This window comes from Nyctereutes procyonoides, unplaced genomic scaffold (assembly GCF_905146905.1).
Source record: "Nyctereutes procyonoides isolate TBG_1078 unplaced genomic scaffold, NYPRO_anot_genome, whole genome shotgun sequence".
In the NCBI taxonomy this organism is placed as follows: Eukaryota; Metazoa; Chordata; class Mammalia; order Carnivora; family Canidae; genus Nyctereutes; species Nyctereutes procyonoides.
In genome coordinates, this window is record NW_026575122.1 from 17,848,026 (window position 1) to 17,874,460 (window position 26,435).

A 26,435-nucleotide genomic window follows, 5' to 3' on the forward strand; every position below is an offset into this window, starting at 1 on the left:
TACCACCACCACCCCGCCACATCTGCACTGGGTTTGTGACATGGGGCTCCCACCATGTGCCAGAAGCCCATCTGCAAATGCCTAGGGCCTGTCTGCAGCAGAAGCACTCCTCATCAGCTGCTTAGGAGCACCTCCATGCACAAGGGAGACAAGAATCTATCAAGCCAGAACATAAAAGCAGTAACTCAGTCACTCTTGGAAAAAGTCTTTTGCAAGAGGGGTGTAGGGGTCTAGGGGTGTGGCCAGAAAGAGCCCTATAGGAAACCACTCAAGCACAGTTAAGACAAAAAGCCTTTCCAAGTGGGGCCCAGCCACAGTGAACAACACTTGGTTCTCCCCTCCCACTCCTTGAGGCTCCTGGGCATGCCTTCCTTAAGGAGAAAGGATGCCACTGCCTAGTCATCCTACAGCTTACAAGATTCATTCACTCCAAGGGTGATTATTTTCCTGTGTTTTGCTATAAAAGAATTATCTTAGAATTATGTCTCTGACCCATCTTTCACTCAAAGAGTGAATCCCATTTTTCTTCCTTCCAGATGATCACTGGAATCAGGTAAGAGGGTTGAACTTTAGCTTGCTAGTGGAACAGAAAAGGAACTAAAGCTTCATTTCAGAAAATTATGGGGCATTGGAGGTCTCAGCATTGAGGTCCTGTGGGATAACTGTAAGAAATGTTTCTACCAGCTCAGTTCTTATGTGGAAAACAGTTGCCACCTGATATAAGGCCTGAATATATAAAACAAGGGCTACCAAGCACAGCTCAAAAGGGGTACAATATTACTCTAAGAAAAATCCTCCAGTTACTTACCAAGCTCATTTTTTGGGTTACCTGTTCTAATAGGTAAGCTCTCCATGCTGCTCAGAACAATTTAGAGAGTGACTGGGTCCCAGTGGGTACCCAATGCCTTGGTCATGCAATATCCAAAGGCCCAATTCTCAGAGGATTCTACAAAGGAGGTTCCTACACAGACAGGCAAGGAGGAGCTCCAGCTGAGTCCTCCTAGACCAACCAGGAGAGCAGCAACTGGGTTTAATCATATGTGTTACCTTGAAACCTCCCAATCCAGAGGTCAGATATTATTTCCCTTTTACAGATAATCTTACTAAGCCTTGGTTTGTTTAAATAATTTATATAAGGTCTCCAAGGTTTTAAGAAGCAGAATGTGAATACAAAGCCAAGTCTGTCTGACTCTAAAATCAATGCTTTACCAGTCTAAACTATCTCCCACTTTACAAAGAACTCAGGAGGTCCTTGCCATCGTTCTGATATCAAGACACTGCCAACCATTCCATCCATAGCAAATGATAAATTACAACAACAAAAACCAATGAAGCATAATAAAGATGAGAAGATGTAATTGGTTCTTTGAATTAAGCAGTAGAAAAGCTACAACAAAATTCTGACTTGTGTCTTTATTTTAGAAAGTCAACTTTTCATTATGGGACTTAAAGTTACATGGAAAATCAACATTCTGAACTGAAAATAAAACCTTCAAATTTCAGAACTTATAGTTACAGCACAAAGGAAGATATGAATCAGGCCACATGCAAATCTGAGTACACAATACAAATACCAAAAATGCCCTAGCAAGACACATGGGACATGTACGCAAGGCTGTGAGGATGCTAGGCAGCTAGTACAGCATCATTTCTATACGGAGTTGGAGAAAAGATTCAAGGAAACAGCCAGGACCCAAAACTGTACCCCCAAAAAGGATGTGAGTAGACATTTATGGTCAATGGCCAAGTCTGTGGGCCCTATGATTAGCTTCAAGCGCTTTACTAAAGTTACAGAGAGATGATCGGATATCATGTTACTCATTAAAAAAATTATGTATGCTGCTCTGTTGCAAAATTTCAAATTTCCAAGTCTCTCAGCTGTGTTGTTGGGGAGGCTCTGTTGTTGCCCTCCTCCTCAAATCTCAGCCAAAGGTGTTGGATGATGACTACACGCCAACCAGATTCAAGTGTTTACCCACACAGATAATTATAAACCCAAGCCACATGACCTAAGGTAAGGGCAGTGCTCCCTCTTCAGAACTAGGGCAATGAGTGGCTGACAGCCACTGTTATCTCACTGGGTTTCAGATTTGAAGTAAATGTGCACTTCAAACAATGTTCTCATATGCAGCTAGATAATGTCAGTCCTTCCAAGTACAGTACCTCTAAGGGCCCATGATCACTGGAACAGAAGGATCAGGGAAAAACTCTACCTCTGTCCCTTATTAGTCTTGAGGTTTGGGGCAATTTTCCTACCCTCTGTGTGCTTTGGTTTCCTGATCTTTAAAAATGAAGCTATAACTACTTACATGATATAGCTACCACTGGGTTCCTGTAAGGATTAAGAAGAAATAGCATTTATAAAGCAGCTAAAACACAGCCTGGTGGCCCCCAATAAACCAGCCACTGATAAAGCAAAAGCTTCCATTCCGTATAAGTCCCCAGTCTCCCAAAAGAAGGTCCAGAAAGGAGCCATCCTCTGAGCATGATTTAAAAGGCTGCTATGGGCTCACAGCAAGGCAACATGCTCTTCCTGGTCACTGGCCCTATTCTTTCTACCCTTGGGCTTAGACTTTAATTTTCTGAATCCACCCGGGGACTTTGCTGCTCACCTTAGTAGGGGGGTTGGAGGGCAAGGAATGGCTTCCAACTCACTCTTCATAGAAGCCATCACCAGAAAAGACATCCTTCCATATGAAGGCACTAACTCAACTAGAGACCTCAATCCATGAAATCCACCACATTCTGTAACCATGGCCAGCCTACAGGTAAGCAGAGAAAAGTGCTACACTTGTTAGGATACAATCTCCCCACAAGCCACTAAAGATGCTGAAAATCCCTATGATGGGATCTCTTTTTAAATTTATGTAGCTTTCCTCCCCTTGCTACAAAGGCATGAGGTGTTGGTTTTAGTCAAGTTAGCCAAAAAAACAGGTGTGGGGGGAAAAAAGAACTTTTAAAAGATAAATTCCCTTTTCTTTTTAAACAACAATCATAACAAGAGATGTAAGATACCAATTTCTAGGGTGAACTGATTGCCCATGGCCCAAGAAGAGATGGGAACAGTAAAATCAAGAAGTGATAGGGTTGAGGAAGCCCTCCCTGAAGGGGTGGTGGTGAAGAGGCAAAAAGTAAAGAAAATGAGATGAAGGAGGAGGTGAAGACAAAGCTTCCCTATGGCTGCTATCCTGTAATTTCTAGGTGTGTGCCAAATTTCACAGAGATTTGTTAAAAATTTTTAAGATGATTAATTTTCTGAACTTCACACAAATCACTCATGGTTTGTTGTGGTATACAAAGCCACAAATCAAACTTAAAGGGTACTGTGATAACCCCCAGCAAAATGTTTTCATCAACTTCCTAAAAAGCAATCATGGAATCAACAGTCGAGTAATTTAAAACGCCAAGTAGTTGTCTATGGAAAACCTCAAATTGTTCACACAATTTAAAGGAAGCAATTTCTTTCATTGATGAGAATACACATGTTTATCAGTGAGTGTACACAACATCTATGGATTATATGCAGCACAAGGCTGTAAATGAGAGTGCGAGTCTACTGTCTAACGATTTCAAGCAATTAGCATCAAGTCTGGATAGGCAGCAATCTATTCCACAAAAGCAGCTCTGGGCAGCAACTGGGAAAGATACAGGTTAGGATTTTCTCAATATTCAGGATAAATTAAGCCAAGCTTCTCATCAGATGGGACACAAGGCTGACTGCCCTCCTGGGCTGCCAGAGCACAGAGTGAGTCGTACCTTGGGATACCAACATTCCCAACTATGAAGAGCTATTCTATGATGCTGCCATCTTGAAGGTGGGAATGTGCTGGCTGAAAAGGAGGTGTTTCTTTTCATTTGAAATCTACAGGGGAAGCAGATAGCAACAGCAGATATTTCTTAAAAGATATTTCCTTTTGTGGCAGGGAACCTAAAAGGATTACTTGTCAAGAACCTGCTCCATCATTTACAATTGAAGAAATCTGTTTAGAGAAAACTACTTTATTGGAAAAAAAAAATGACTTTGGAACATCTGAAATACCTTGACCTATGATGTAATGTCCTCCAAGGAGATTGAGCTAGCAATTCTCCACTGGCAATGAAGTCACCCATCACCTTACTGAGTGTACAGGTAAGTAATAGCTCCAGATTGATTGACTTCAATGAATAATACTCACAAGTTATAAACATCAGCAGAAACCCAAGAAATCCAATTCTGCTGTATTGTTTTCTACCTGTCAGAGATTACAGCTGTATTTACACACTGCCTATATCAGAATCAGAATCTCGGCTGCTATAGTTACTTCTGCAAATTTGCTTTCTAGTGGCTTGGGTCATGGCATTTCTGTACAGCAGAGCACTGGGGTCCTATGTGATCCACATACATTTACCCATGTTTCAGGACATGAAATAAGGCAAGTGTAACTTTTGAAATGAAGAATCACTACCCTAGATTAGGACAGCCCAGGCACTTTTTTAAAGCCCTAGGTAGAGTTTAAATGACTCCACAGCAATTTTGGTTTCATTAAAAGAAATCTTAATCAGTTTTTATGCAAAGCCTACAATATTCAATACCGTACAGCTTGTGTGCAGAGATCATGGGTTAAAAAAAGAAACAAAAACACCACACAATGAAAACTACATTTACAAATGTTAAGGAAACAAAGAAAAATGTTATAAAGAGAAAATGGCGAGATTAATTCTGTGAAATTCCTGGAGGAAGAGTCGTTAATCTTTATAAGGATTAAGATGGACCAGAAACAAAACACAGTTGCTTAACAGACATTCAATGACATACAGAAAGAAATGAGATTTCCAAAAGAAAAGCATTTTTATAAAAACATAATATTTTATTTCCCATTTTTTAATAATAAACTTATTTTTTATTGGTGTTCAATTTGCCAACATACAGAATAACACCCAGTGATCATCCCATCAAGTGCCCCCCTCAGTGCCCGTCACCTATTCACCCCCCCCCACCCTCCTCCCCTTCCACCACCCCTAGTTCATTTCCCAGAGTTAGGAGTCTTCATGTTCTGTTTCCCTTTCTGATATTTCCTACCCATTTCTTCCCCCTTCCCTTCTATTCTCTTTCACTATTATTTATATTCCCCAAATAAATGAGAACATATAATGTTTGTCCTTCTCTGATTGACTTATTTCACTCAGCATAATACCCTCCAGTTCCATCCACATTGAAGCAAATGGTGGGTATTTGTCATTTCTAATGGCTGAGTAATATTCCATATCATACTTAAAGGATCTATCCAACAAGAGAACTTAACAATCCTCAATATATATGCCCTGAATGTGGGAGCTGCCAAATTATTTCCCATTTTAATAACTATGCCAAGATCACTAAAAAGTTCAGAGTTATAAAACTCAATTTCTATCATTAATAATTTTATAATATATCTTAGAGTGAGGGAAAAATAGTGTTATGGACTGAATGTCTGTGTCCCTCCAAAATTTATAGTTGAAACCCTACCTCCTCCCATGTGATGCTATTAGGAAGTGGGGCCTTTGGAAAGTAATTAGGATTCAATGATGTCATGAGAGTAGAATCCTCATGAATGGATTTAGGTGTCCTTATAAGACTCACAAAGTCAGCACTCCATATATCAGAAGCAGGCTCTCTCCAGAACCCAGCATGAGGACATCTTGGTCTTGCATATCTAACCTCCAGAACTGTAGGAAATAAATTTCTGTCATTTATATGCCACTCAAAGTATTTCTGTTATCGCAGCCTGAATGAACTAAAATACACAGATAGGCAGACAGGCAGATAGATATACATACACTTAAATATCAGCTAACACTAAAAGGTAAATATTACCTAATAGTAGAAGGCAATATTTCCCCTATGTCCAGCATTGGGTACAGACAGAGAGACATTTAGAATTTTCCTGCAGACAACAGCACCAGAGAAAACTTCCTGAAAGTGGAAACTAAATTAGACCCTAAAGATAGGTCAGATTGCCTTGAGCAAAGAAAGAGGGAAGAATTTCAGGCAGAGTAAATCGAAGTATGGAGGAGTCACACAGGGGGACTTCGAGACAGCAAATATAGCATTTCAGAAGAGTTTAAAAAAAAAAGGGAAGAAGAGATATCATCTATTCTAATTACACTCCTCAGGGAAGCTGTTTACAATCCACACATGCCTGGAACCAGGGGGATGAGAGGGTCATTTGTCTGTATCAGTAGCCTTCTGTTAGAAATGTGTACTTTGAGGCCGCTCCTCAAGCCTCAGGGTCACTCTAGGATAGGGCCCTGCAGTGGGGGCATCATAAGACCATCATATACCAGGAAATCTTGGTCTATGCTCAAGCTTGAGATATACTCGCATGATAAACCTGGACAGAAATATGCTTACAAGGAAATCCTTCAAAGAATACTCAAGAAACACTCTATATATAATTAAGAGAAATATACATGCATTTTACCCATTGCACAAAGAAAAAAACCAAATTCTTGAAGTAGGAGAAAGTCTACATTATGACACAAATCTCCTTTCCAGACTTGCTTCAACTACTTATTTTTCCCCTCCCTTTTTGGCCTCTCAGTGTTGGAGTGCCTTCATGACATTTTAAAATTTGTATGAATAGGAAACTGGGGAATTCACTCCTCATTTGATTTATGACCAAAAATATCAAGCTCTTCATGTTTCAGGCATGAACGTGCTATGAATTGAGCAGTGGCTATATCATGGCTCATAATGTCACTTTCCTACAGAACCTCTCTAAAAGAAGTAGGACTAACTAAGCTGCTCTCCACTCTGATACATGCTTACTGAAAGAAATAATTAGAAATCTGGTTTTTGCTTAAACACATGCACACGTGCCCACACACACCCATGCAAATTTTACCCCCAGAGTGCACAGGATTAGATTCTAGGTTCCTATGTAACCACTGTCACGGGTGCTTGGAGTACTAAAGTGAAAAGAGAATTTCTATTCTGTAAAAAGAATAGTAAAAATGACAAGCATGTTTGAGTAATATGCAATTTAAGTCCATAATACACAGTCTTCAGCATAGAAATATACATATATGACAATCTTGGGGGGAGAAAATCTCATCTGGAGAATGTTTCCATATTTTCAGTTTCATTTAGAGTTTCAGTTAGATTTTCAGAGTCTTTAGGTCACCCCCAAATTTTAGAATACCAAATTTCTCTCAGCCTCTTTTAATACTTAATAAGTTCATAATGATTTCATGTGAATCCAGCAGTAACTATAAAAAGCCAAGTAATGTGAGGAACACTTTCCAATTCCATTTAAAGTCCCAAGAATGCCCGGCTAGGGTCGGATGACATCATTATCTATGACTTATTTTAGGCAACTTTCATTTAAAAATTATATATTTTTAACTTTGAAGACAAGACGCCCAAATACTCGCAGGCTGAATTATAAATGTATTTTTGGATATAATTTGATTGACTAATCAAGTAATGGCATGTAATTATTAGTAGGGTTTTTTTGTTGTTGTTTTTTCTTTTTTGGTTCTCTGAGCATTTGTTTGAAATTTGAGCTCTTTTGATGTCCCAAACCACCACCAATCTGCATTTATTCCACAGCTTGGTCAGCCCAGAAAGCCAAACCATGTAGTCAGACCAGATCCATGATATTGTTTATATTAGGATTATTTTTCTTGATATACCTGAGCTGATCCACACATGCCTGTCACTAAACCAAACTGAGAAGATAAAAATCAGATATTTCGTCCATCAGTTGTCAAGTATGCAGGGTGCTATGGAGAAGATAGAGAATACTAGCATAAAGCTCTTGAAAATTCAAACAACTAAAATATCATTATACAGCTAGTTTCAAGAGTCACATGGATCACAATGCATGCTTTCTCCTATGTCTAAAAGTTTGCATTACAGTGAGAAAACACTCTGAGTATCCGAGTAGGAAAATAATGCATTTCCTTTGTACAACACAAAAATTGCCACAAATTAAACTTAAAACAGATTTACAGTAGCACCCATCCACATCGCCACATTGGGAACAAAGAGACACTTTCAAGAAAGACCTTTCTTACGGACCATCCTCCCTGAAGCTATCCCACTGATTAGGGAACAGACGTCCTTAAACCTCACATTTTAGTAGCCACTCGCCATGTGAACTTCAAAATGAAGGCCACGGCCCTCCTTTCCACAGCACCAAACAGAAGCACAGCTACTTACCCAGGGGATGCCCAGTCGCCAAAACTGCCCCCATCTGCGAGAAGGTGGTTTTTGTCTGGTCCAGGAGGCCTGTGGACAGCTGCAGTCATGGGCGATGGGGAGGAAAGTGAATCTAGATTACTGGTAGGGGTGTCCTCCTTAGTAAGGTTAGGACTGTCACCTAGGGAGGAAAAAGCAGCATGAACTTCCAAGCACATACTCAAAAGAGCGAAAACAACTTCACTAATAATTATATGGCATCATTTGATCATTCAAATCAAATTAAATCCAAAATTACCTTTATAATTCACCCTGAGGTTATTTGGGAGTCTTCTCTCCAAAGCTTTTGTTTTTGTTTTGAACCAAAGATGCTTAAACTAAATCATAGATAATACACAGTGAGGGGTGGTTTTCCCCACAAGAAAACACAATAATCCAAATCAGATCTGATGGAAGATGAGAACCTTAATGGCAGCCACAATGACTTCCTAATCTCTAAGGAGTGCAGTTATAAATCAGTGATAACTCCAAGAACAATTCAGAGCAGTACACCAGGCCCCTAAGTGACCAACATCTCACTTCTTTAAGACATTGCCAGTCACCACTTAGTGTGTAATAAATTCAACAACTCTAAAGGGACCTTGTCTTCTGAACCAGTGTCTTGGATTATAACATAATAGCCCAATTTATTAAAATCCCAGACATATAGAAACTTCCCTATACCCCAGCCACAAACAGCTTCTAGCTGATGAAACCTTTATTTTTTTCTGAGTCCAAGGTCCTAGAAAAAGATATGCATGAACGCCAGGAATAGCAAGAAACTTGCTCTCAGAAAACCATATGAGATGGATTTCAATTCTACTAATAACGAAGCACAAGAGGAATTCTGGGCTCTGATTAAGCTAGATCCCAAGATGCTAACCTTGAAAATTGATTGTATGAGACAATTCTTATTTAACTCTGACCCAGCTTACAATTCAGGCTAAAAGAGAGAATCTTAGAAATGGAGATCTAGAGAAGTTCAATTCAGGAAAGTAGGAGTTACAGATGGTGGTGATGGCTGGAAAAAGGAATTCTTTATGGGGATAGTTAGGAGGAACTACCAGGATGATCGTGGGCAGAAGATTCTGGTAGAGGAGAGTTTTCTGAGCTTTTTCTTTCCTTAAGTGTGTCGTCGGGGAAGGTGAGAGATAAGTTGGAACAAGAGATGAATGCAACTTCTGTGGGCTGATCTAAGTGTCCCTGTAAAGCCCTGCTTGGTGCCCATTTGCAAATGTGCAATCTAGAATACTGTATGATTCCTCTTTTGGTAAAGTCACTTTTTCCACAGCCCTTCACCACAAAAGTGTTTAGCTAATTGGAGTAACTCAGCCTCAAATACCTGGGCCAGGTTTCAGACAAATAAACCATAAACCATTGATAGACCACTATGATTTCCTTTTGATTTGTTTTCATTCCGGGACACAGTCCACTTTGAAACTGAGGCTACTTCTCCTCCTGTGTCTGGATAATTCAGATACATCCAGTTCTGTTCTGTAAATATGCTCAAGAATAGGAGGCTGGAGCTCCAGCTTCCCCAGGAACTCCCGAACATGTACCTGTATAACAGCTGTCAAATTGGGGCTTGGCTAGAAGTAGCAAAATATGATCAGCTCTGAAGCAGAACCTCAACAGTGAGTCAGACGCAAGCAGCTTCCTGGCTTCAGGAGGCTGGATCCCAGCCCTCTGCTCTCTGGGCCTCATGCCCTGTCTCTAGGGCAGGGCATGACATAGCAAAAACAGCAAATGAGAGTCTGGGACCAGTTATTCCCTGACTCATTCCTACAAGGAGAAACCTTTCAATGAGAAGCAACTTTGGGGAAGTGGAAAGCAAAGGTCTAATGTTACTTCCAAAAGATGCTTGAAATGTTTTTACCACCAGATACACTAGCTCATCCACATTGCCTCAAATCCTTTTCCCAAGCAGACTGACACAGCACAAACGGTCATTCAGCATATTAAATCACATTCTATTACGAGAACAACTCTCTCCTCTCCTGCCAAACAGTAGCGATGTGAACCCTCAAGTGAAAAGAGAAAAGAATATTGGCAGAAGGGAACAAGTTTACACAAACTGATCAAATGAAGAGATACCTCACCCTACTTTCTGTGCACACAGATTTCCCTTCTCTTTCCCTGTTCCAGAATGAGCTTATCTACTTCAGAATCACTGAATTCGAGGAAACCAGCACAGAACATCTCAGGCACATAAACATTAAATATTTATGACCATTTCTGAAATGTTAGTTCCCCCAAATCAAACGTTTTAACTAGTATGAAAATAATAAAACTTTTTCCAAAAAAACTCTACGTCCAGTGATTTCTGGACATAAGATTTTAAATCCTATGAAACTGATTTGTACCTGAGACTTAAAGTCGGATACTCTCACCAATTCTCACCTTCCATTTCTTCTGAGCGTCACACAACCTCCCCGTAGGCGCTACCCTTTCACAGGCACCTACAGAAGATCACCTGTGAGTAACAAGGCTGTTCCGGTAAGAGAGCAGAAATGGTGCTGAAGGACTTTCATTATGAACAGACTCCCAGAGAAGAAACTCACTAGAAATAGAACTACCACCACCTAGAAGAGAAAATGATTTCTTCACAGCATCCAGCTTAATTTCCCACCTTCTCCAGAAAGCACCTGCCAGCTGCCTGTTCTTCCTCTTTTCTCCCACAACGAGAAGCAGCAAGCAAGATTGCATTCACTATCATCTAATGGTTTCATGACCTGGTTTGAATTTCCTCGTTTCCATTATGCATTTTTTGAGGGCGGAGACCAGGCCTTCGTCTTGGTAATCCTTGGAGAACATAATGCAGAGCCAGGCTAACAAGGAATCTTCAAGAAGTACTGTGGACTAACTGCCACGTGAAATATTATGAATATGGAAAGCCACTGCCTCTAGGAACTAAGGCAGAGGAAAAAAATCTACAAACCTCAAAAGTATTGTTACAAAATCTGCATGCAGTTTCCGATTATCATCCTCTCCCCTTTCGAGCCACAAGTATCTTTCACCCTCTTTATTCAATCAAAAAAGATTTACTAAGACTCTATTTATGAACAAGGCACATCACAGCTGCTGAGTTCTAAAGATGAAGAATCAGTCCCTAACTCGAAGGTGCTCACAGGACAGCGCAGAGGATAAGGAAGATAAAGACAAACACAGCAGAAGGTGGTGTCAGCCATACTACGATAGTATAAAGCAGCTTTGAGACCCAGAGAAGGAAGTTTTCAAACCTGCCACTGGTGGAGGGAGAAAGATGTGGGAGTCAGTCAACAGGAAAAGGAAGAAATTATTGTCAAACTTGCACCCCAATAGAGTAAATATGATGGTTGAAAACACAGAAACAAGGGAGAATGTGGCAGTTTCCAGAGCCATAGGTAGCTGGATGTGGCTAGAAAATAAGGTAGGAAATCAGAGTACAAAGTGGGATGATATATAAAACATTATGGTATCTGACTTTGTTTGACAGGCATTGGGACATTATTGCAGGGATGAAGCACTAAAGTGACATGATCCAGAGAATGAATTCAAGAGATATTCATTAACACAGTCACTAGAACTCCGTGAATAAAGATGAATGGTGAGAGAGGAACCTAAGATGACCCTTAAGTTCTTGGCTCAGGCAACTAGGCAAATGGTAGAATTATTAATTGAAATAGGGAATAAAAAGCAAGGAACAAATCGAGCATGGGAGATAATAAGACCAAGGGTAGACATCTTGGGCTACAGGTGTCAAGAAAAAGTCTGGTGAAAATACCCAGAGGAGAGCTGGTTATACAAACCCTGAGCTCAGGAAAGAAGTCAGGAACAGTTTTTTTGGTTTGACAGTCATGTAGGTAGAAATCATTGCACTGGATGGAGAAAACAAAGGAAAAGATAGAAAAATGTAAAAGAACCTTGGAGGAACCTCAGATGTAAGGAGCAGGCTTCTACTTAAGGCAAGATTCTTGGTGGTGGGGGCGGGGATTGTTGCTGTTGTTACTAATGATAAATATGAAAAAGTATGATTTTGCAAATATTTAGGATTCCCTCAAAGGCATATATTTTCATAAAAAAAATTGGGCAAATACCGTGCAGGAGGACATGCCTTTCAATGATGACTACTACATTCACTATTTAGATTGATGCTTTTTTTTTTTTTTTTTATGACCCTGAGTACCTGAACAAGTGTTTTATTTTCATGATAGACTAAAACTTCAAAGGCTGGCAGAAAATTAGGGCAAGAAGAGGAAACAAGAACTTGATAGGTCTACCATATCTGATAATGTTGAAGATGTTCGTCTCCTTAATTTTAACAGACAGATAGGCTTTTATACTAATAGTTGAACTTTCTTGTTCTGATGATGACAAATGACTCTATTCATCTCTGGTCATTTCACATAAGTAGTAATGCTTCTTAATTGTTGGAGGGAACAGGTGTTGAGTTTGCCCTTCCCTTTCATTCATTTCCTCTCATCTTCCTATTGAATATACTTCCTAATTGTTAAGACATCAGGGATAGTCCCCTCTAAATCTCTTACCTGCTGTTTTCCACATTAGCCTAAAATGTTTGCATTCAATTAGGGAACCACAGAAGTTTTTGGTTATTCTTCAGAAATGAACTGTCTCTACAGCAGCAAGAAGATTCCATGTTTTTCTTTCTTAAACATCCTGGTTTATGTATTAGCAGAAGTAAAGAAGAAAAGGAAAAGGAGGCAGAAAAAAGGAAAGAAAAGAGCATATAAAGAAAAGATCCATTGTACTAACTGAACTTCATTCTAGTGAGCCTCACAGTTGCACATTTGGGTTCACTGGAAGGCAACTGCAGACCACTAGTGCAGCTCCTCTGGCACAGGTCAGCATAATCATAGGTACTCCTAAATATCAAACAGTTCATCAATAGAATCAAAGAAGCATTTATTGACAATAAAGTAACTACACTTAAAACACCATAGTAACACTTTTACAATAAAGGCCAGAGATTTCCAATTAAGTGGGGAATGAAATTTTAAGTGGAAACCTGTCCCATCCCACATATGCTGCCACCAGTACCACCAACAAAATGATAAAATGACATTTTAAAAATAAGATACAGCTGCACTCAAAAATTTGTTAAACCTATCTGTGAAACAGAAAGAGAACATAGTTTCAGAGCTCAGTGGGAGCATAAGCCAAAGGACTACTAACTCCAGGACCTATAGAAATCAGCAGAACCAGACAGACATTTAAATACTGTGGTATCTCAAGTACAACATATCTATAATACACCAGGTGGAGAGCAGGGGGCTACAGCCAGGCTCTCCATGTGGAACTGGGGGTTGGGAGATGCTCTCCACATGAAATGAAAGCCAAAAGTCTATGACTGAGTTCCCCAATTGCCTGGGAAACTAGATTTGACATGCCTACTCCTCCTATCCCCAGTATGTGATTTATGAGCCGGAATAATAAGACCTGGGTCTGAACTAAAGCACTTAGGTTGAGGCAAGAGCCAAAGAGGCAGTAGAAAAAAGGAAGAGAGAGGAGGTTCCAACTCACCATAGCCATGAGTACACACATAAAACCCTCCTTCATGATAGAATTAAACAATTTCTAAACACAAAGAAAACTAAGATAGCAAACTCAACAAATAAAAAATTCATATATTTAGAGATTTTCAAGATAGAATGAAAGTGAAATTGCCAATATCCAAGTCCCAAAAGAAGAAATAAACTGAGAAAAATTTAAAGAAATAACAGCTAGTTTCTCAAAATTAAAGAACTTCAGAGACCTTAATCCAAAGAACTCAGAGTGCCAAACAAGGGAATAAAGAAATATTCTACAATGGAAAGACATGCTTATGGATTGGAAGAACAAATATTGTTAAAATGTCTATACTTACCCAAACCAATCTATAGATCCAATGCAATCCCTATCAAAATACCACAGAACTGGGATGCCTGAGTGGCTTAGCGGTTAAGTGCCTGCCTTCAGCTCAGGGAGTGATCCTGGAGTCCCGGGATCAAGTCCCAGGATTGAGTCCCACATCGGGCTTCCTGCATGGAGCCTGCTTCTCCCTCTGCTTCTCTGCCCCACCACCCCCCTCTCTCTCATAAATAAATAAAATCTTTTTTAAAAAATACGACAGAACTATAACAAACAATCCTAAAATTTGTATGGAACCATAAAAGATCCAAAATAGACAAAGCAGTCTTGAAAATGAAAATAAAAAGCTGGAGGCATCACAATTCCAGACTTTAAGTTACATTACAAAACTAATAACCAAAAAGTATGGTACTGGCACAGAAATAGGCACATAGATCAATACAATAATATAGAAAAGCCAGAAATAAGCCCACAATTATATAGTCGATTAATCTTTGACAAAGCAGGAAAGAATATCCAAAGGGTAAAAGACAATCTCTTCAACAAATGGTGCTGGAACTCTGGATAGCAACATGCAAAAGAAAGAAACTAGACCACTTTCTTACACCATACACAAAAATAAATTCAAAATGGATTAAAGACCTAAATGTGAGACCTGAAAACATAAAAATCCTAGAAGAAAACACAGGCAGTAACTTTTTTGACATTGGTCAGAGCAACTTTTTTCTAATTATGTCTCCTGAGGCAAGGGAAACAAAAGCAAAAATAAACTATTGGGACTACATCAAAATAAAAAGTTTCTGCACAGTGAAGGAAATAATCAACAAAACTAAAAGGCACCCTACAGAATGGGAGAAGATATTTGCAAATGACATATCCAGTAAAGGCTTAGTATCCAAAATATATAAAGAACTTTTAAAATTCAACACCCAAAAAACAAATAATCTATTTTAAAATGAGCAGAGAACATTAAACAGACATCTCTCCAAAGAAGATACCCAGATGGCCAACAGATACATGAATAGATGTTCATCATCACTACTCATCAGGGAGATGCAAATCAAAGCTACAATGAGATATCACCTCACACTTGTCAGAATGGCTAAACTCAACAAGACAAAAAACAACAGGTGTTGGTGAGGATGTGAAGAAAGGGGGAATACTCCTGAACTGCTGGTATGAATGCAAACTGGGGTAGCTGTGGAAAATAGTATGGAGATTCCTCAAAAAGTTAAAAATTGAACTACTCTATGATCCACCAATCACACTACTCTGTATTTACCCAAAGAACACAAAAACACTAATTTAAAGGGATACATGCACCCCTATATTCATAGTAACAGTATTTACAATAGGCAAGATATGGAAGCAGTCCAAGGGTCCACGGACTGATGAATGGATAGAGGTGTGTGTGTGTACAGCGGTTACACTGGGGGGTGGGGTGGAGAGACGAACCAAGAAATGGACTCTTAACTATAGTAAACAAACTGATAATTACCAGGTGGGAGATGGGGGGATGGGTGAAATAAGTGATGGAGATTAAGGAGGGCACCTATGATAAGCACCTGGTGATGTATGGAATTCCTGAATCACTGTACTGTACACCTGAAACTAATATAACACTGCATGTTAACTGGAATTAAAATAAGAACTTAAAAATAGTAAGAAAGAAAGAAAAAATATTGCATATAAAATACATCATGGCAAAATTTGAGAATATCCAATATAAAGAAAAAAACAAAAAGCCTCCTGATAGAGTGGACCATACAAAAAAAAATAAAAGAGAACTCTGATGTCAGTCTAGTTCAACAGCAACTCTGAATGCATAATAATGAAGTAATATTTTAAAGTATTAAAGAATTTTGAGCAAAGAATTATATATTCAAAATTCCAAACTGCCATTCAAATGTGAGACCATATTAATCATATTATTAGACGTAAAAATATATGCGGTTTGCCATACAAAGAACTACAATGATAATACTCTCAAAGAAAATAATCAAGTGTTTAAATAAAAGAAGTAACATGGAATGTTCAACAAACTTTATAATGTCTATTGTTATCTTCTAAAAACTCTAGAACAAAAGGAAAGGTAAAAACATAATGAAAATGATCCAGAACCAAAATTCTGGGAAATATCAACATGGTGGGGGAGGGTAGCCCAGAGGCAGAGAAGAGTGCATTAAATTATTTGTCTTATTAAAGGTGGGGAGAGAAACATATAATTAAGTTTAAGAAATCAAGAAATAAATAAGATTATACATTCCAATATAAGAGTAATCACCTTAGGAACAAAAATGGAATATTGGAAACACAAGAACATTTGATTTTTGAAGAAAAAGCAAGGACAAAACCTATCAAAGTTTATTAAATAAAAAATATAAAATGACAGATGTCCTAACATAATGATAAATACAATATTATAAATGTCTTTAAATCAACAGTTAAAAGGCAGTGACTTTCCAAATGTATTTCTTAAATCCAACAATATGTTTACTACCAAAAAAGCTTTAAAAAAAGGCTGAAAGTAAAAGAAAATCAGTAGATAATTAAGATTATGATCTTAAACTGAGAGACAGTCATTTTATACCGATAAAGATGATCTAATGAGAAGATAAGCACCTAATGATACAGCCTCAAGCAACAAGTAGAACTTAAGGAAAAAATAGAAAAATCAACAACTGTAATTGGAGACTTAAACACACTCCTCTCAGATACTATCAGGCAGGCCAAAACACACATACACACACACAAATATCTATCGTCAACAATACAAAGGTGATCTCTCTCTCTCTCTCTCTCTCTCACACACACACACACACACACACACACAAATTTTGCAATAAGATACATATTTTTCAAGAACACATAGAATAAAAAAAAAAAAGAACACATAGAATAAAAACAATAACAACAAGGCAGAAACAGACCCATGAACACAGAGAACAAACTGATGGTTGCCAGAAGAGAGAAGGGTAAGAGGACAGGCAAAATGAGTGAAGGGGAGTTGGGGGCTCAGGCTTCTGGTTATGGAATGAATAAGTCACAAGGATGAAAGGCACAGCATAGGGAATATAGTCCATGATATTATGATAACATTGTATAGTGACAAATGGGAGCTACACTCGTGGTAAGTAGCATAACGTAGAGACCTGTGGAATTACTAAGTTATACATCTGAAACTAATGTAATATTGTGTGTCAATGACACTTCAATTAAAAAAAAGAACTCAGAATATTCTTGAAGGAAGATTAAAGTCTTGAATATCAAAGAATACATACTGTCTTCTAAGAGCAAAATCACAAACTATAACTTCATTTAAAAAGTACAGATTTTACAATTTCCATATGCTGGCACACTAAATATGGTTAAGAAGAAAATCATAATGGAAATTTTAAAAGATTAATAAAAATATTTCATGTCAAAATTTGTGAAACTCAGCAAAACAATACCAAAGAGAACTTTACAGCTCTAAAATATTTATTGGAAAACAAAAAAGGTTATGAATATTTTTATTCCATATTTAAATAGACAATTATCCAAAATACTGATAGTCAAACAATAGTTATCATGACTGTTTAAATGATCAAATTAAATTTAGTTAGGGTAAACTCTCAATAAAACTAGAATTTACTGAAATATATTTGATGTATTTTTTTTATTTTGGTGCATGACTCAAGGGGAACTGCTTGTATATTATAATTAGTAAACACAAACTACATCATAAAGTAAAATGTTAATATTCATAACTATTATTGTTAATATTTATTGGCATTAAGTGTGTCAGGGTGGCAAGGGGATCTCCGAAATCACAGTGGAAACTCATGAGAAAATGTGATTTGACAAATAAAATCTCACCCTAAGTACAGAGAAAAAGGTCTCAAGACTAAACATGATCTATTATACTTTTAAAGGGTGATTTCAATGAAAACTAGGTGGATTCTTTCAGCAGCAGGGAGTGAACAAAGCTGTAGGATCACCCTGGGTCCATCCTCCTGCCTTTCTGTGTTCTCCATCTTTTATAATAGGGCTACCCAATAATCACCACTATAGTCTTGCTGAGAGTATTTTGACTTCTTTGCCCAACCGGTGTGTCTTCTCTAATGACACTGTACCCAAGGAAGACTTGTGCACCAAACACTGAGGCTTTAATGACCTGACTAAAGCCGCAAAGGGCTGGGCAGGTGGGAAAGAGAGAAAGGTTATCCTCAAGAATCAACATCTGTCACAGTAGCAGACAGATGAGAGCTCTGGGAATGAAGATGGGGGTGAGGCTGCAAGTCAGAGCAAATTATGAAATGCTGCAGTAGGAAGAGAGTTTGTTTGTTTTGCTAACTTATATAAGCCTGTTCAAAACACAACCTTTGAACAAAGCAGGAAATACTCATGCTGCCCTAGTTTCCACCATGTGGCAGATATTATGACATCAATAAAATCTCTTCTGAGCCATAGCCATTTTTCCTCATGTTACCCAAGACGTCAAGTGTACTGAAAAGGAGAGCGGTGCCCCATATCAAATACAGTACTCTCAAATTCATTTCCTATGGTTTCTGACATAATTTCTACTTCACGGAAGTCAAGTCTGAGTCACTATATTTTACCACATCAAAAACCAGACAACAAATATGGAAGTGACCGGTTTAAATAAAGCCAAATATGTTAAGGAACTGGTGACAAACTTCAGATATATGAAACAGTAGGAAGAAAATATTTTTCCACTGATTTCCATAAAGATGAGAAGGGGACTAACAATGGAATTTTAAGGCAAACAGAGATCAAAGAATTCATTAAGGATCCAGTGCACAGGAATAGTAACGTGCATTAAGCAGGGCTATTCCCGGAAATGTGTTTAATACAGGTTTAAACTCTGCTACTTGACTCATGAGAAAGGAGACATCCTAGAATTATCATGCTGGATCACAACAATAACCCATCTAGGATAGAATTCTACTTTTCACAAGGACATCCAAGGACAACGCAGTTGTCCATGGCCTGACACTTTCCAATTCTTAGATGTACATCATAATGCCTATTTGCTTTCAGACTATAGGGTGAGATTACTGCACAGTGAAATACTCAAGAGTTCCACCTCTGAGTAAGGAGCATGACTTCCAGAACAGCTGACTACTCGTGACTTTTCCAAAGGCAGGATTACAGTTTCATCCAGTGTTTCGTTTTTGCATTTCTTATCCTCAGCACTAGCATTCCCATAATTATTGACGTGACGATGGCCAGACAGCCAATTTACCATGAGAATGAAGAAAATGGAAAAAGGCCATACACTCAAACAGAGAACAGCCAGTCTTGCCTAGGTGGATTGCCTAACAGTGGTTTCATCCAAGTAGCCCACACTTTGGTTGCCAAAGAAAAGTGAACAGCCTTGTTTCTTCACAACCTACTCAGATGCCTGGCTGGGCCAGAACTTCAAGGATTTCTATGACCTTCTCTAACTGGAAGCTGTGGTATACAAACAGGACTGATACAAAGCAGAGCAGTCTGTGAGAAGCATGGCTGGGAAGGGTCATGGTCAGATTCAACACCCAATTAACAACTAACAAGCCAAAGAAAACCTGGCACTCCCTTCACATCTTCCCATATGCCAGTCTCCTGCACCCAAAACAGCCAAAGAACTGAGACAATTTGCTTTATGAAGCACTATCAATAGTGGCATTAAATAGGCAAGAGCTACAGAAAGAAAAAGCACTAAGCGAGACAAAAATTAAAATTGATAATCTTTTTCAGGCCAGATATTTATTCTTATCCTTTCCTCGAAACATCAGACAGGATAATTACATCATACCATCTTATACATTAGCTTTCCTTAACTGGAAAAGTAGACACACAGAAACACACACACACAGAGTTCCTTTTTTTTTTTTAAATTAGAATAATCAAGATAGGCTAGGAAAACTCAAAGTTTGACTTTCAAATTGAACTTGTAAAATTCCTAAGGTAATTGGATATCTTTTTTTAAAGAAGCAAATCCAACCCTACCACTCAAAGGGATTTCTTCTTAACTGTCCATAGAGTAGTAGGTGGTAAATGATTACTGTTGGAAAACAGTCTAGATTCTTTGATCAGAAAATTTTCCCTAGTCTTACATTAGGGAAAAAAGGGAAGGAGGCATAAGAAATTAACCCTGCCAAATGCCCATTAAGGAAAGAAAGCTAATTGTGTTTCTCAGCGGTGGGAGGTACAGTGAGACAGGTTATAATTACCAAGTGGAAGGAAAGGTTCCTAAAGTCCCACTTACTCAATTCTCAGTTCTGCTACAAGTTAAAGCAATGTCATGCTGGGTAGGGGGCAAGATGTCCCAGTTCCTCTATTTCATTTTGCCCTCATCTAACAAGACAAACGATAATGGGAACCTTAATGAAGCTAAATAACATGCAGATTAATGACAGTCAGTGGCTAAATGAGAATAATCCACTTGGGTATTACAATTTCTTTATCTGAAATCCTGTCTACGAAAGGTTATCTCAATAGAATAGCCTCCTACTCCCAATCCCAAAAGCACAACAAAACAAAAGTACATATAGATATGCATCTGCCAAAACACTTGTACAAGAGGGAAAAAGGCAATTCCCCAACTACAAATTAAAGCATCACATTTAGGCACAAGAAGATGTAATGAAGTTGCCATAAAATTATTAAGCAAATTTTATTTTCTACTGCCTCAAGATTTAAAAACTTAAGGATGATGCTTGCCCCAAAACCTACTACACAGCCTAGATATACCTAGTTGTGTATGCTAGGAGAAGCTGATGAAGGAATCAGTGGTGTTAATACCACACAACATAAAACATAAAACCCCATTATAACATAATAGCACAGCTAATAGGCATTAGGTTACAACTCCGGGAACCACCTCTACTACTTGCAAAGGTCGATGGAAGTCTGTAGCAATTCAATTATAAAGAGAATAAGACCGGTTCAGTTGCAATGTCAATAGAAGTCAAAGCAAATTGCTTTACTCTGTAAAACAAAGAGCATTTTTACACCATCATCACAGTCCTGAAGTATTATTTACAGACTCAGTTTTCTGCCTGCATAAACAAACAAAAAATACAACAACCGTGTACTATTATCCTTAGAACCAAAAAGTAATCAGAAACTGAATCAAACTGTCTTCCATAAACTTCTGAGGAAGGCTGACACTTTGACAGCTCAGGAGATTTAGATCACTGCTCAGAACACAAACTCCAGTCCAGCTGAGACAATGAGGGCTTCTGGACTCCTAGTTATTTACCTGTCCTCCACCCCTGCCATTCTCACCTAATGAATGTTAATTATCATCAAATGCCGGATTAAGATACTAAAAACCAATATGCCTAGGTATTAAGCTTGACAGAAATAAAAGACTGAGTTACGCTTTCTTTGAAAGTATGCCTTATATGAAAATATATTTGAAGCCCTCTACTTCATACATCAGACCCTCAAAAAAAAATAAGCTAAAACTGTTGAGTGTTTACAAAATATTGGGTGATTTACAACTATTCACTCATTTATTCTTGGCAAATTTTATCATGAAATTTTACTGCCCCAAACTCTAGGCTTAGAGGAGAACTTGCCATGATCATAAAAGATAGGAAAAGCACAAGGATTAAAATTCAGATCACTTTATATCCAAACTTGACCAAAAACAACTCCACCAGTCAATAAAACTCTTCACTACCTAAGTCTTCCCAGTGATGGTGATCCCCAAAATGCTTGGCTCACAGCGTGGCTCTGAGAGACCAGTTAAATCAAACAGGAAACCACTAACCACTCTCAATAAGGCACCAGTGAAGTCTGTCCAAGCCAACTCACACCCGAGGGGCTGCAGACGCTTCTTGCTAGGTAGGGATCTGCTTCATTCTTCCCATGTTGAATCTTAAATTTACACTCAGCACACCAAACACCAAGCACAGCTTGCATCTGTGTTAAGCTGAAACTTTTGTAACTTAAATACACAGATATTCACGTGACGTATGTGTATTCATTTGTGTTCATAAGTACGTGTCCATGTAACAATACTGTGTATAAAAATAATATGTACATATGTATTTAACAAATGATGCTTGTGTATAATAAATAATGTGTGTGTATTTAACAATATAGGAAAAACCATAACCAGTGTCAGACTGATAAATATCCTTCCAGATTTATTTCTCACCTTATACATTTCTTTATATAGTTTTTCCTTTAGAAGTGAGATTATTCTGAAAATTCCGTTTATAGCTTGCTTTATTCACTCAAAAGGATATCATATATATTATTTCTGTGGAAACATTTTTATTGTCATGGGAAGGCTAGAAGCCTGTGTGTGGTTAGTAAGGGGATTGCACTATTCACTTCGGTTGGGCTGTAGAACACAAGGCCCTCTTAGGAGTACATGCCTACAAGAGAACACAAAGAATACTACACAGCAGTGAAAAACGGGGAAGGACAGCTCTCTGCAGCAACAGTGAGTATATTACAAATTTGTTTTTAATTAGGCACAACTGGCTGTTGGGTGCCTAAGGAGGTAAGAAAGAATCTATATTCATATTTGTTTATAAACACATAAAGAATTCTGGAAAGATAAATGAGAAACCACAGGTTAAACTATTGGAAACTGCTACTCCTCGATCATTTTTTTTTTAAGATTTTACTTATTTATTTATTCATGAGAGACACACAGAGAGAGACAGAGACACAGGCAGAGAGAGAAGCAGGCTTCTCGCAGGGAGCCCGACACGGGACTTGATCCCTGGACCAGGATCACGCCCTGAGCCTAAGGCAGATGCTCAACCGCTGAGCCACCTAGGTGTCCCTCTTCGATCATTTTTGATGCACACAAACACCAGTTTCAAATGGTATGACTCATTCTAACAATAGTGGTTAGCAATCCAATTTGGATCTCATTCTGAAATGATTTAAGAACTCTAGGTTGAACTACATGAAATTTCTGATGGCTTGCATATTTTTGACCTACTAAATGAAAAAATTATTTTGAAATTGCTGATATTAGATAACTTTGGAACCAAAAGATGGCACTTTCATATGACTCAAGCCATTACCATCAGTGATTACAGGTCAACTGTGCAGAAGCTACAGGGTATGGGAACCGAGCTGATGGGGCGGAATGGAGGTTTTTCACTACATCACTGTAGACTTTTTTGTGTTTCCAACCAGGGAACATAATTATCTATTTATTTTTATTTTTTTTAATAAAAGGAAGGAAAAAATACCAGCAAAATCCAGTATATTCAGGCAACATCACATTGCTGATTACACTCCCTTTCCACATCTCTGACAACCTGCTGAAGCATAGGGTACCTGAGATATCCGCATTACAGCTAACATAAGATCAGGTGTTTGTCCATTTACATAAATGGTTGCATAAGCCACAATAAAACAAATATATCACTGAAATAAAATAAGTGTTTCTCCCTCCCTCTTTCCCATAAAAAAAAAAAAAAAAGGACATCCCCTTTCCTTTTGAGAGCCTAATTCTTTCCCCTATTTTTGGAGAGAGTGAGTAAGCAAGTAAGCAAGCTGGCGGTAGGGGGCAGAGGGAGACAGAAAATCTTAAGTAGACTCCACACCCAGTGCAGAGCCCAACACAGGGCCTGATCTCACAACCCTGAGCCGAAATCAAGAGTAGATGCTTAACCAACTGAACCACCTAGGTGTCCCCCTCCCCAATCTTTTTTTTCCGTTTCATTTCATTTTATTTCATTTAATTTTTGGAAAGCCCATTTCTGCCACAGTGCATTGTGCAAGATTTAAAACTATACACATGGGCAGCCTGGGTGGCTCAGTGGTTTAGCGCCGCCTTCAGCCCAGGGTATGATCCTGGAGACCAAGATCGAGTCCCACATTGGGCTCCATGCATGGAGCCTGCTTCTCCCTCTGCCTGTGTCTCTGCCTCTCTCTCTCTCTCTCTCTCTTTCTCTCATAAATAAAATAAATAAATAAATAAATAAATAAATAAATAAATAAATAAATAAATAAAACCATACACATCTCTGGATCTTTCTTCTCCTTTATCTCCTTCATCAAGACCTTTACTCTAAATCCAGTACAAGAAAACTACGCACTTTTTTTTTTAATGGAAAAACTAAGAATCATTCCTAAAATTAAAAAAAGTATAAATTGACTGTTTGAAATGCACAGAGTATCTCTAAAAAGACTCAAAGGGAAAAAGGCCATGTGTGTTGACTCAGGGGAAGAGAAGCTCGCCCTGAGCACTTGTGTTCAGCATGCCAGCAGGGTGCGAAGGGGCCAGACTGTGGGATCTCACTGCTTCAGTCCTGGGTTTGCACTGGCCAGCTGTAAGTCTTGGTTGACTTACTGACCTCTGGGCCTCAGTTTCTTGAACCTTAAAATAGGGACAATAATCTTACCCCTCAGATGGTTCTGAGGGTTATCTATTATCTAAGAAACATCACTAAAAACAGTGTCTGGGATATAATATGGTTTATGTAACTTCACCATTATCATCCTCCAAATTCTGTTTCTTGTCCTTGAATTAACTATTAAATTTTTTAAGAAAAAGAGCATACCTTAAAAATAACTAAGATAATAAACAAGGACTTAAATAAACACTATTCTCTTCTAACCTGAAAAGAAAAATAAAATCATGACCATAATCACATTCGAAGCTCAAAAAGTCATGCTGCTGATTTTAGAAAGCGAATATTAGTATATGCAAAATGTCAGCCCAAGAATTCATTTTAATAGGTTTGAAGTTTTTTTTTCACCCAAGGGTGACACCGGACTCCTTCCAGATATTGCACAGAAAGTACACAGCAATGCCATGGAAAGCAGAATGAGCCCTCAAAGGAAACAACACTGCAGAGCTGCAACTCAAAGTTCAGAAAGGCAACTAGAGATGATTAGTTATAGAAATATTCTCCACTGTTGACTCAATCTCACATTCTTTTTCTTTCCTCAATTGCTGGTAAGGATTCAGTAGTTAAACTGAGCTGTCACAGGTTTGTTTTGTTATATTAATTGTACACAATGCCCTTACTTGGTGGTAATTTTTATCATGGTCCAAAAGAGTTTTCTGAGTAAGAGAAGTTACTTGGAATTGGCCACATTGAGATAATACCTTCCCCCCTTCAAGATTTATGCTCATCTTCCTGGCTATCAAAGAAAACGTTTCAAATCACTCACTCTTGACAGCCTTAAAAATTCTATTTCATTCAGGATAAACAATACTTTGGTTGGTTTGAAAAGATGTTTCTTAGACAGCCCGGCTACCTCCTACGCTGTAGGAGTTTCAAAAAGGGCTATAAAGAGAATGACAGCTGCTTGAATTCAGAACTAGAAATTAAAATAAAAGCTATTAGAAGTGGAAAAAAAAAACTCCACACCACGGGGAGACAGTTTTAAAGAATTTTTCTCCCTTCTATAAATTCTAGTTACCTGCCATGAACTTATTTTCACCACAGAAGCGGCTATGTATTTTTTGAAGGCATTAAATAAGCTTTTTCCCTCCAGAGAAAAGGGGAAATGTTCATCCCACACAGAAGCATAGTTAAGATTATATAGGAAGTCATATAAGAAGTTGCCGTGTGCTTTGTCACTAACATTAGGGGGGCTGAGCTTCTGGGAGGTTTCTGGGGAGACGCCAATGCAGGGGAGGCAGCTTGCATGATTTATGGGCACGCCACAACTCAATTACAGCCCTGAAATTTCTGGCTCCCTTTTCCAACCCATTGATCTCATCATTGTAAAAGTGAGTTAAGAAATAATCTGTCTACATATACTGTCACTGATTCAAGCCTGGTCTTAGATTTAACTTCACAATATAGTAATTCCATGTCAGGGAATCATAACATTGCTCTGGAGAGATGGCAAGAGGCCCTGGCACTCAGGAAGTTATTATCCAGAATCTATCCATGAAATGTCATGCCCAAAAGATGATAAGAATCAGGAGAAGATTGCCAAGCTTGAGCCAAAGATCTGTTTGTGCTCAGTTACTAAGGTTGGTTATAATTCTGTGTCAAGTGGATCAGATACTCTACAAGAAAACGTCAATAGCTGTAGAATGTCACTGAAAATTCACATCAACAATGGTTTTACAGTGGTTCTTCTTAACATTTTGGGGAGGACAGAGCAGTTATAATTCACTTACAAAAGCATGTTTTCATGAATGCAATTTCTAAAGATTTTCATAAAGGAATTTCTCAGTTCCTTAGGAACTGAGATTAGAGAGTACATAGCTGCCATGACTGTCAGCTATCTCCCCTTGACATCTACTGAAACGAGTGTCTTTTAGTAGAGTGGTTGCCTCCCATTCTTTACCCTCCCAGCCTATGAATGAATGGGGATATTTGTCTGTGAGGTAAAGTAGGGAGAAAATGAACTATCGTTCACAATTAAAGATTATTCTTTCTCTAAGAAGACGTCATAC

General features: G+C 38.4%; 1 protein-coding gene across 1 annotated transcript in view; it reads right to left on the reverse strand.

Annotated features, from left to right (window-relative positions):
• ARHGAP10 (Rho GTPase activating protein 10) overlaps positions 1-26,435 on the reverse strand; it is a 310,929-nt gene that overhangs the window by 18,115 nt on the left and 266,379 nt on the right. Inside the window, 1 exon segment of the mRNA XM_055336297.1 lies at positions 8,183-8,342. Within this exon segment, the coding sequence (XP_055192272.1) occupies positions 8,183-8,342 (160 nt within the window).